Here is a 13,252-nt window from a genome sequence, read left to right on the forward strand (position 1 = left end):
TTATATATAATGTCAAAATTATTCATATGTGGGATTAAAATCGTTATGAATCATTTATGCGCCCTTATAGATTCTGTACCAACAAAGAAGTTGTATGAAGTATTTTATTACTTTAGAAAATATTGAGTATATATGTCTTCATTACATCATGTAGTAAAAAGATGACGGCTGAGAAAAATTATGATAATTCATTATCGTAATTATTAATAATTCTTGTTATCGTAATATTATGAGTTCGTGTATTGCCGTTGTACTTAATGCTTGCCTTCTAACCTAAAATCGATGAAAATCCTTCGCATTTTTAAAGCAGGTACTTAAAGCAGAGATGAAAAGGGGGGAAAATAACGCTTAATAAAAGCATAGACAGTCAATGCTTCAAGATACAGAAGTTTCAGCTCCATTTTTATAGGGCAACCCATTGAGCACCTAAGGAACAGATAGTTAATTTCATGGTTCCTCTTACGCGCTTATTTGAAGTGGGTCGGAGGCTCGCTCATTACATGATCGTTGTGTGAGATGGACATTATGGTCTGTAGTTCCCACGAAGGTATGACAGACACCCATTAACTTATGTCTGATGAGTGCCACTGTTTCACTAACGACTCGCTCAGTAGCTCTGCCTATGGTGTAATTAAAAGTGGGGCTCTTCGCGTACGTACGTACGCACGCACACACACCTGCAGTAGGTAGACGAGACTGAAATTGATCTGTGAGGTCCCCAAGTATATGCATAGATATTTTAAGCTCTTATTGAATATATATATATATATATATATATATATATATATATATATATATATATATATATATATATATATATATATATAAATTCGAGGCTTTAATTTCTAGTGATCTATTATTTCCCAAAATAAACTATCAGAAAAATAAAAGAATACCCGGGAGCAAGTCTTTTGGAACTTGTTAATTTTTTTTTTTTTTTTACTTTTAAGTCTGAGTGACATTTTATTTATTTCCTTTGAAACGTCCTGTGTTTTTGTCATTCCGAAGAATGTTGTGAATTGATGGTTCGACTGAGGTCGTTAACTATTTTTGTAAGGCCATGTGTTGGCGGCATCTGGTTGATAATGTGTTAGGGGGGGGATTGTCATTTTTGTGACTTCCATCAAGGAACGTCTTGTTTCACTTCACCCTGATCTCGGGCGAGTGGAAAAAATGGCTTATTTATTGGTATGTTCAGTCTTAATTGAGTAAAAAAAACGTTTGTTCTTGTTATCAGTCCTTACAATTTTCAATGTATAACCTAATAAACTTATTTTAATCCATTTCTACTTAATTGACGTTTTTACCACTAATATATTCGATTTATTTCCACTTGGTTCAGTTACGTCAACTTTGATGGTATTTGCAGGCTGCGAGTAACTAAATGACTTATCTATATTCGCAGCCGTGAAAACACGGAGATGGGATCAGATATGGGTCACTAATATTTGCTTGGTATCAACAATTAAAGAAGCAGAAGATAGTTATATGCCAATCATGTATTTTCCTATTTTCATAATCAAAACAAAGGGTGGAAGCTTAAGCCTCTATAACTTGCCTATCTTGTTAACACAGATGAAAGTATGATTATATTCATGAGGATCAAAACACTTAGAATAATAGTTTTTAATCCTTATATTTGTTGCAAATTTTGCAAGATGAATAGCTCCCATCGAGGACCACTGCCCATGGTGTGCGAACAGTTTGTTAGCTCTAGTGGGACCGAATTGTCTCCTTTCCAAACCGACGATCTTTGGCGACAGAGCCTGGTCCAGATTTACAGAGATCAGCTTCCGTAGGTGGGCAGTGCCGTCAGTGCACCTCTCACGGTGCACTGTAGGCGTAACTAAAGGTTCCTTGCAGCGTCTCTTCGGCCCCTAGCTGCAGCCCCTTTCATTCCTTTTACTTTACCTCCGTTCAGATTCTCTTTCTTCCATCTTACTCTCCACCCTCTTCTAACTTTGTTTCACAGTGCAACTGAGAGGTTTTCCTCCTGTTACGCCTTTAAAACCTTTACTCCCAATTTCCTTTTCAGCGCTGAATGACCTTATAGGTCCCAGCGCTTGGCCTTTGGCCAAAATTTTATGTTCCTTTACAGAGATCAGCTGTTTCCATGAACTAACATTCCCCTTCAGGCGTAACCACCATCTCTGGTTGCAAGACAATCAGGACACACAGAGATCTGGCCTCCTTCATCATCTGCTAGAGGCTGTGTGATTGATCTAATCGGGGAAGGCGTTTTTCTCATAATTCATTTTAAGCAACTCGCGGTAATTGGTAGTAGTTGGACAGCTACCATCTGGCTTGCGATGCGACACGGTTGCAAAAATATGTTACGATTAATTGTTCTCTGTGAGGTGAGTTCTTACTCATTTAGGTGATGTTACCCATTGCCTATACAAGACTTCTTGGGAACGTTTTTAAACGAGATGTTAACTGGATGCATCTCTCTCTCTCTCTCTCTCTCTCTCTCTCTCTCTCACACACACACACACACACACACGCACACACAAAGAAGGTATTTTTACCTCCTCCTACAGTATTGTAGAGAAGTTTTTAGAATTATTTATTTTTTTGTGTAATTTACCTTTGAATCAGCTCTTTAAAAAATGAGCCTTTTTTTTTTCTTGCGCAGAAAGTGGAAAAATTCATACGTTCTGAACAGTTAAAAGTCACATTACTTTTCATCGTCATTCAAAAACATTAGAATGTAGCGTTACTTCAGAATTTACCAATCAACATCATAGCCAAAGAAATTCATTAATGTTCAGTAATCATATAATGTTGGTGCGTAGAGTTACAACTATTGTTTCATCACAACATCAGTATGTTAATGTTTTGAAACAGAATCGACTGATTCATCACGAATAAGATTAATAAACACTATATCTATCTATCTTAATATATATATATATATATATATATATATATATATATATATATATATATATATATATATATATATATATATATATATATATAATATTTGCAGCATAGGGTCTCAAAATTATTTTATAACAATTTCAGTTAAAGCAGTTCAGCGATTTCCTATGATGGTGATAACCGTCCGATGTGTTTAAATGTATATGATAACAAACCATTGCTAATTTACCAAGGCTACAGTTTATCTTCGGCTTTTTCTTGTCGCCTTGACATTGTCGTTTTGACGCCATGTCGAAATGTAAGATTGTGATTCATTAAATGAATTCGGTTTTATCAAACGATTTCCTGGCAGGTTTTCTTCTATTTTTTTATGGCTAGGATCATTTTAGTTAAAGCCAAGTATTCTTTTGTATAGAAAAATCCTAAGTCATTATACGTACAGTAAGAATGGGAACACTGGATTACATTTATACGAAGGTTATACAGTTATGTCCAACAACGCGTTGAAGCACCGTCAAAATTATTTTATATATTTATTTACAGTCACTCGAAATGTTGAGGAGATATGGAGACCTACTGTACACTACTTCGGAGTAACGGGATCGACTATATAATGTTTTAAAAATTGCAGGAAAATCAAGTGACCTCCCAAATTTCTCTGTTCCACTTCTCCCAACCAAAATCCAACGTGATGTGAGAGGATTGTGGATGTATGCCAAGCTGCGCAATTCTGCTGCATTATTCCGTCTGTTTTTAAAGTCTGCTTTTAACTTCTGTTTTTAACTTCTTTACCGAGAACGAGAAGAAGCAGTTTCCGCGTCCATAAAGGCAACATTTGTGTGGCTGGTTATGTTGTACCTTTGGATGTGATTTGGTCGTATTTTGCGCCTTTTTTTATATATATATATTTTTTTTTTTTTTTTGTTACTCGGGGTAAAAGTGAGTCATTCTTTCAATGGCTTTGAAAGATATGCATTCAGTTTCGTGCGATACACAAGACGATCGTGAAAGCTTTTGCAGAATACAGATAATATGTTTCTGCTGCATGGTACTTGTATTATTATTATTATTATTATTATTATTATTATTATTATTATTATTATTATTATTATTATTATTATTATTATTATTCATAAGATGACCCCTATTCGTATGGAACAAGCCCAAAGGAGCCATTGACTTGAGAAATCAGTTTTCCAAAGAATATGGTGTTCCTTCGAAAGAGGCAACAGAAGGTAATAGGAAATACAGAAAGAGGAGATCAATTATTAGAAAAACAGATAAATTAACAAATTAATAAATAAATGAAAATGTAAGTGAAATATTAAACTGCACGTTATTACTTCGAAAAGCATTTCATCAGGAAAAGGGTTTAACTGCGAGTATTTAAGCTCCTCTACATAAAATGAATTTCTATTGTGGCCAAGAAAACTGTTCCTCCACAAAGCAGTGCCTCTAAAGATACAAGGGTTAAATTCAGCCTCAAATTCAGCGGTATTCCCCATTTTTTTTTCTCGGCTTCCGGCATGAGTACATACATTTATCCATCCATCCATACATCGGAAGTTAGAGATTTCTTTACATTTTATGTGTGTTTAATGTTATAATGCTTTTATCATAGGTTTGGGTTTTCCTGTTATTGTCTTGAGTATGTCTGTATAATTTGCAATCACAACAAACATTTTTAAACCTAGAGCTGTTTTTGCCGAATTTAGCGACAGACGGTAACCCCGTGAAATATATGTTCAACTCAGTGTTGTTTTGGAACCCTCTTAATTATTATTCTCTACCATGGCCAGCTTCCAGTTCTTGGGTGGTTAGCTGTAGAGATACACGCAGTTAGAAATGTCATAATTTATTCTTCGATTTCCCAGACAACTATTAGTTCCTGTTAACATAAACTTGAATTAAATAGATTACTCTTTTCTGCCCCTATTTTGTAAGTTGTGATTTCTCGGAAATGACTTGACCAATGAGTTACTAGCGATTTCAGTTATTAGAACGTTCTTGTAATTCTTCGTCAGAGGAAGAGAATAATATTTAAGTCTTGTGTAACATTTTTTTTTTTTTTCAAAAATGTCTCCACAATTTATGAACTCTAAACTGTAAGGAATAATACAGTTTTATTTGTCCCTCATTCACCAACAATGCACTCTTTCGGACTCCCGAGTCGTGTAAGATTATTGCCAGTTATTTTCCGCCATACAGTTACGATCATTTGCCATAGCCGAAACGGCGATTATTGTGTTGGCAGCCTTCTTGAGGTGAAGAACGGAGAAGTTACTAGTTCGCAGTTGCTTGGCCAAAGAGATAAATACTCATCAGATTTTTATTTTCATTCGATATGACTGAAATGCGTGAATTCTATAACCGTCCCATTATCAGTATGTGTCTGATTTGACTGAAGAAGTTGAAATCTCTTGACTTTTCAGTGACGCTCTAATGAAATGTTATATGTAAATATTCGGTATACTGGATATTTTGTACGTTATATTCTCAGATGTATTTATTTATTAATGTCATACACATTTGCTCAAGAAAAGGCATATTTGCATTAAAGTTAGCATACATAATTATTATTATGATTAGAATAGCGCAATGAACAGCATATATATATATATATATATATATATATATATATATATATATATATATATATATATATATATATATATATATATATATATATATTTCTTATGGTTATCACATGTTTCTTCATTTTTCAGGTTCTGAGTTACATGAAGGTTTCTGTGTATTTCCATCCGAATAAAAATTCATCAAAGTTGAAATAATTTTTCATTAAGTAACTTGTCACTTGTCAGTCAAATTTTGTTTTATTGTATGTGTGTGTGTGTGTGTGTGCGTGTGTGTGTGTGGTTGTTGGGGGAGGGAAAGTTTTCATACAATGGCTGCCACATAAGTGATCAAGTTATAAAACATTGCATTTGGTGCGCTATCTTTCAGAAGAAACAGATAATCATATATTTTTAGGTGCTTTGTCGCAAACGCTAATGTTTGGAATTAACCTTTGGAATACGTCTCAAAATTTTAATTGTTTTTCATTTATGGTTTCCTTTATTATCTCTCATTTTACTGTGAGTTTTAAAGAAGTTTTTCATTCCTGAAGAATAAATATTAGGATTCATTTATTAAAAGGCCTGCTGACAAAGTTGAGGGGAATGTAGTTTTCCTTTCTATTTGTCCGTCTACAGTCTGTCTCTTTGTCTGTTAGTGTGTCTGTCTGTGTCTGTCACACTTAGCACGATGTCGAAACTCCTAGATGGTTGAAGTGATTTCAGCTGTACTTAGTGGAAAGGTATACCATATACAGATTGCATGATTGGAGGACATCTTTCTGTTTGTCCGATCACAACTTGAACTTTGGCCTTAACTTTTGAAAATAAAAGAGATATGGCATTCTTATTGGCCATACACACTTTTCTGATGAAGTTTAGTGACCTTGCAACCTTGACTATGAACTTCATATTAAAAATAGCCACCTCAGGATCATTTCGTGTTCCGCAGAAACATTTTGTCGGGAGTAAATCTTCAACATTATAATAGTCATAATACTCTTACAAGTTGGTTAGGGTCGGTAGGAGACTTTATTTCATAAGCACTGCTCCCAAGATGTTTGTTTCTTATGACATGCGTGGGTTGATAAGTTTGTACCGGTCTCAGTTGTTCACGAGACCTTCGAAGACAAACCCATTCCAGTTTCATAGACTGGAATTGTGTGAGTGACGTAGAGGAAAGAAACCTTGTGCACGTTCGCAACGCTTGTCATACAAGTTCAGTGAAGTCAGAACGAATTTCACGAAGCTGTTATGTCTTCCAAAGAGCAAATGAATGAGCACAAGAAATTAATCTGAATCATGATGCTGTAAAAACTGCGATTATAATTTACTTTGATTCATTTTGGTAAATTTCCCCAGGTTAAATCGTATATATATATATATATATATATATATATATATATATATATATATATATATATATATATATATATATATAATGTTTGTATATGTGCGTGTGTTTTGTTGTGGATTAAAGAAACCGTATTGTGCAGTGTAATTTTATTTTAGGATACCATAGTATAGCGCGTTTTCTTTCTGGGAAAAAATTAAAGAAAACGTCCTTTACAGCCCCAACCGAACCAAAAAGGAGTCTCCCAATTGCCATTAAATTTGGAGAGAATTGTCTTACATTCCGAGAAACGCCAGGGATGACAAGTATGTGTTAAGTAATAATGGTTATATATGTTAGGTCTAAATGGACTGGCTTTTACGAGAGGCGCTTTTGAACGTCTGGATTCAAAGACAGACACCATATTTCACCACCCCCCCCCCAAATGAAGAAAAACCCCGCTTTGGCTGTTCCTTGGAATTTTCCAGTGGTTTTGCTAATTTAGAAAATGTTCGGTATCGCGGTTTTACTTTGTATACTCTTTTGGGTAACTGCGACATTTTTTTAAACAAACATGTAAAAGGAAAGACAAAACTAAAAATTTTTGAAATTCTTTTATGACAAAAGAACTAGATTTCTGCTTTAATATCTTTCACATTTCAGAGCTCTCTCTCTCTCTCTCTCTCTCTCTCTCTCTCTCTCTCTCTCTCTCTCTCTCTCTCTCTCTCTCTCTCTCTCTCTCTCTTCTCACATTGTGTACGGAGAGGTATCTTGGCCAGCTTTAATGACTGGCAAGTACTTGGAAGTTGAGTTTCATGTACTTGCTAACTTGGAGAACAACAGAAAATTTTGTCGTGAGGAAGTCAGGGTCACTCCCTCTCAAAATACTCAGTCTACATTATTTTCATCTTCATTAAAAGGAGATGATTGTTGGTCATGATTTTATTTTTATTTTCTCCTTGTGAGTTTGTAGCAAAGGATGACTTGGAACAGTTCTGAGTGAGTGTTGCTTTGATTACTTCTTTCCAAAGTTGGGCAAATTTTTCAAAGTGACAGCTTTCTAAACCGACCTTTATGGTTTAGTACCTCAATTTCTCTTTTGTATATCGGTACTGACTGCGTTCTTGCAATCACATTAATGAGTAGGAAAACCGGGTCTTAATTTTTTCCCGAGGGAGGAAGTGAATAATCACATCTAAGCTTACAGTAGGTTGCAAGAAAGTAACCTTTATGTAGCGTTACTAGTGGAAGTGTCTGCTTTCAGGAATTAGCTGAATAATTCTCCGGTTATGAAAACAAAATATAAGACCAGTGGAAACAAAAACTTCGTTCCAAACACTAAGAGACAATCCTAATTTTTCAAGAAATAATATTTCAGCAGTGCAGTGCATGGAACTTTTGGACAACCTCAAGGATTCGTTTTCCAGTCTGTGCGTAAGTGATTATCCTTGAAAATCAGATGAATCAGAAATTCTTGTGATTATATTAACTTGGTACAAATTATCATGTATCCGGTCATTTGTTATTATTCAGAGAAAACCATGATACCACGAAAAGCTGATTTTTATGCAAATTTTATAGAAAGTTTGAAGAGCATCATCCACGGCCTCTCTGGCACCTTGAATCAAACGTACATAAAATTAAGGAATTATAATGTTAAATGTCGTCAGATGAGAATCATAGCTCTAGTGACAGATAAAGATCTGATATGACTTGTTAATTAACATTCTAAATCATATTTTAAGGTGCCAGACACCCTTTCATTATGCAAGAGTGACGTAGTGTAATATATGCAGTTGCCTGTTGCATTAACAATAGATGCAAAATGCTGCAGACGAACAAAGCACGAACAGCCCCCGTCCACTTTCTCGTGTTACTATTTTCTTAGGGATTTTAAGAAAAATACAGGGATATACGTATAGAAATAAAAGATTGATATATATGCATGTAATATATTCATAGATAGCTATATAGTTAGATACACGTAGCTGTAGATATATATATTGATTGATAATGTAGAATTTGTGTATTTAACAAATAATCTTCCAAGTGTACTGTCTTTCGAGATGTCAAAACCATAGGGATCATTCAAAATAGTTGTGCGGATTTGAACTCCAGTAACATTGAATGTGAAAAATTCAATGCAGATAACCGAAATCTATTTGAAGGTTGTTTTTGTGGTATTTCACATTTGTTGTTTGCAGTAAAGCCTGTAGAATTGCAAATAATTCAAGATATACCCTTCAAAATGGTTATGATCTGCTGGTGTTACGTTTTGTAAATCGATAATGCTCGTCAAGATATTTTTGTCAGATGATGCGTTCTGACAGTCACGAAATTGGGTCCTGTTGTCATATTCTTCGAATGCGGCTGCTTTTAAAGACCTCGGTGATAGACAGTCCACCAACTAGAATAGAATAGATTGAAATGGTTTCGACTGAATATTATTGTTAGAAAAACATCGTTCTTCTATCTCAGTCGTTTTGGGAATCCGTTGAAAGTAATGCAGTCGTAGGTAGCACTTGCTGTAGAGAAGGGGCTTCGTAAGATGTTTTATCACAAAATGGTTCTTTTTCCTCGTTTTTTCTTGCTGGTTATTTTCATTTGGCCGTTTTCAAGTCAGCAGCTGCTAAGTGACGTCTTACTGTCGGGCATTACCTGTCGTAAAACAAGAGTGAAATTGATTATGATGTTTTTATGACAGATATTTTGACATGTCATTTACCATTATTTCATTGCTTATTATGATTATTTAAATTTAGATAGCCAGAAATTATTAATTTGCCATGTAATAAAATCATTTTGTGTGGCTAAGCATTACTCACAAATATAAGTATTACTCTCACATTTGGAAAATAATGACAAATGCGTTATTAGCTTGATTATCAGTACGAAAAGCAAGCACATTATTTATTGGTCGTTTTGCAGGAATATATCAGAGATTTAGAGGTTCCTTGTGAGCGAGCGTGTGCGTGTTTGTTTGTTTGTTTTTGTGCGTATGTTTAATTAAAAACTAGATCTCAATGGAAATTGCAAGAAGGAGGTTACTTTTGACCCAGAGTAGTCATTGTTTATGAATTATAAATTTTCGGTGCCCACGTTTTCCCATGAAAAACTTGAATTCGAATTTTTTTATCCAAAGATTCGAACATGGATTAGAAAAAATAGCGGACCTGCACTTTATATAATACTGTATATATATATATATATATATATATATATATATATATATATATATATATGTATATATATATAATATATATATATATATACGAGACTGTGTGACGCCAAGGGCTTTGGCGAAACTCCGCTACTTGTGTCTTTCTTGTGCTTATCTTCCACTAATCTCCACACATTTCCAACCTCCCCCTTCATTCTCACATACTGGTCTCCCATTGGTTGTTTGAAGGACATGTCCCAACCTCTAGTATCTCCGGTTCGTTATTATCTCACCTACATACCTGCACAGGAAACTTAAGAAACCTAAGGTAGGAATACTGGTATATCTATTTTGCAGCATTATATCACAAAGGAAAAGAATTTTTTGCTCTACAGCAAATTCGGGTATTGGTCATTTGGTGCCTAGGTTTCGGTGTTAGAACAGATTATGATTTTGTGTGACTAATTCGATACTTGAATGAGAAGTCGAAACGCTATTTTACCAGTAATTATGCGAATATAAAAGTGTCAAAAGATGACTTCATTAAAATTTTCGGAATGCTGCCGTAGGAATGTAAAGATGACGTAGATGATTGCGTAAAGTAAAGGGAATGTGACCCAAGAAGTATCGGTGACTTATGGGAGACAAATTGAAAAGAATGAAAATCTGATCAGCAAGAAATTTGAACAGAAGTTACCTGTGTCAACAATGCGGTCCTTCATCTGTGGTAGTTGAGTCATACCAGTCAGTTGTTGTTGCCACTGGTGGTACAGTTGTTTCATAATGGTCTGTTGTTGCTGTCACTGCTGGTGGAGTTGATTTATAATACTTGAAACAGGTTTGTAGATGCTAGAGTTTATAATTGGTTACGTTAGGGTTAAGATTCTAAAATTTATCACTGGGTCTGTTGGTGGTAGCCAGTAACAAGAATTGGATCTCTGTGTCTAGATAAAACTTGTGTACAAATTCTTTGAAAAATGATCAGATTTAGTTCTTTCCCGTATAGTGTTTAGGTAAAAGGCCAACTACGATTGAAAAATAAAGTATTTAGATTATTACCTCTTGTCCTGATCTTTATTATCGAGATAGCTACCACTGAAACCAGTCATAAGACCTAAAGGCGTGATCTCAATGACGAAGCAATGAAACAGAATTCAGGAGCAACTTACACTGTAGGTCCAAACTGCATCACGGATAATGAAAGTATTAAGAAAATCGTTGATCATCCAAGATTCTAAGATCCTTCCCTTTTTACTATCCTATCCGAGATTTCAAAATGCACTCTCTACCCACAGCAAAAGAATCCGCCTCTGTCGAATGTTTCTGTTCAGTAGGAAATACAGATCGATAACGGCTAAAATTATCTGCCACTGGAACTTCAGACTTATTTACTGTTATTGTTGTTGTTGTTGTTGTTGTTATTGTTGTTGTATGTCTACTATTACCCAAGAAATGAGATCCGTTAAGATCATAACTAAGTGGTTTATTCTTTCCCCAGTCGCTTCTTACAGTTGAATTAAAGGAAGCTCAAAATGTGACGTAAGTTACCTAGCACACCCGCAATGTTTCCACTTTGTCGTAAAACAAACATTCTCAAAGAAAAGTTAAAGGTATATAGAATTATTGTGCGACATATAAAGCTGTGTGATAAACAGCCTTTCCAAAGATGTACGTAGGTTATTGCCAGTTATTTGCCATTGTAACTGGTGAAGATTATTCTTCTTTTTATATTCTTTGTGAAGAACTTGTATAGTAATATGTTTTGTGAGTTAAAGCAATTTTAATTTACAGCTACATATTATGTTGTAAAATCAAAATGAACAAGTTAAAAATACGCCGAAGTTTCTTCGGCGCAGTCGAGTTTTCTGTACAGCCGCTACAGCTTATAATCAAGACCATCGAAAATAGATCTATCTTTCCTTGGTCTCGGTATAATGCTGTATGAGTAGCTGCCCATGAAACTTCACGGCCTGGTGTTGGAATATCCAGTATCGTTGTCAGAGGCACGATTGTAGCTAACTTTAACTTTAAATAAAATAAAAACTACTGAGGCTAGAGGGCTGCAATTTGGTATGTTTGATGATTGGAGGGTGGATGATCAACATGCCAATTTGCAGCCCTCTAGCCTCAGAATAAAGTGCGGAAAAGTAAAAATGAGTATGGGAAAATGACAAGTTGAAGTTAGCCAGTAACAAAATTTCCTTTCCTTTGCCTTAGAATTTTTTTTTTTTATGAAAAGAGATTCCGACTTTTTCTGGCAAAGCTCACATAAATTACCTTTCCAATCATATGAGGTAAAATAAGTTAATTTTTAAGACGATAGGTACATTACATAATAGTTATGCATATGCTGGTAATTGTTTAGCATTTACGGATCACTGAACTCAGGCAAGAAATGGACGTCGTGTTCTTGATATCTTGTAATTACGATCCCACTGCAGAACTTTTCTAATTATTAAGCCATTTTTAATTCCAAGGGTAAATTAGCGTATATTTAGACGCAACATCCAAACATCACTTACAGATAGGAGAGTTGGAGCAACAGTCAATTCATACAGTCCAACTTTGGCGTCTGTACACACTCAAGTTTATTCTAAATATTTTGCACTCATTCTTCTACCTTCCTTCCTTCCTTGTTTCACATGTTCTGTGACTCACGTTCTCTTCCCTGGCCTTAAGATCATCCAGGCTATTTATGTACAAAAACTTATACGAATCTAGTGGTTCCATCTTACTGGTATCCAATAGCCACGTAATATATATATATATATATATATATATATATATATATATATATATATATATATATATATATATATATTATATATATATATTATATTTGTCTGCTAGTAAAGTTTGAAAACGATACATACAGTGTATGCTGACATTTGCCTATATACCTTACAAGATAGGTGTAAGTAGAAATAATTATAAGATTTTACGCGTAATGAAGGTTGGTTTATTACGAAAATCTCGTATCCAGGACGTTAAACATTTTGGTTTTGGAAGTCACCCTAGTTTTGCACTTTCCCGTGTTTACGCCAAGTGGCTTCCTATTTACTGAGAGCAGTTCTAGCCAGTGGTTTACCTGTATTTTAACCCCAGTGTCTTGTGTTGGTGGTGTTGTAGGTATATCGAAAGACCGTGAAATCTTAAGGTCCTAAATAACCATATTTAAGCTTTGGGTCAAATATGGCTGTCAGTTTTGGTCAATATAATGTGTGAATTTGATTTGCTTTTCAACATCAACCTTAAACGCATTCATATTTAGTTTCAAAACGAGAACTTGAAAAGTGGAATTAC

At 34.8% G+C, this 13,252-nt stretch overlaps 1 protein-coding gene and 1 long non-coding RNA gene across 17 annotated transcripts in view; one reads left to right on the forward strand and one right to left on the reverse strand.

Annotated features, from left to right (window-relative positions):
* The window catches only part of LOC136825731 (uncharacterized), a 583,078-nt gene that overhangs the window by 379,713 nt on the left and 190,113 nt on the right, over positions 1-13,252 (forward strand). The gene's annotated exons all lie outside the window — the stretch shown is intronic.
* Positions 8,728-13,252, reverse strand: part of LOC136825724 (cubilin-like) — a 48,959-nt gene continuing 44,434 nt past the window's right edge. For 8 of the 15 annotated variants that reach the window (XR_010849428.1, XR_010849426.1, XR_010849423.1 and 5 more), the window contains 2 exons: positions 10,647-10,755; positions 8,728-9,447 (listed from right to left, as the gene is read on the reverse strand). Coding sequence is in view for 3 of the 15 variants with exons in the window: in XM_067082521.1 (XP_066938622.1) it covers positions 10,652-10,755 (104 nt within the window). In the remaining 12 variants the exon portion in view is untranslated. The remainder of the gene's footprint in view (positions 9,448-10,646; positions 10,756-13,252) is intronic. The other 7 variants (XR_010849429.1, XR_010849427.1, XR_010849425.1 and 4 more) reach the window with 1 other exon arrangement.

This window comes from Macrobrachium rosenbergii, chromosome 39 (genome assembly GCF_040412425.1).
Source record: "Macrobrachium rosenbergii isolate ZJJX-2024 chromosome 39, ASM4041242v1, whole genome shotgun sequence".
In the NCBI taxonomy this organism is placed as follows: Eukaryota; Metazoa; Arthropoda; class Malacostraca; order Decapoda; family Palaemonidae; genus Macrobrachium; species Macrobrachium rosenbergii.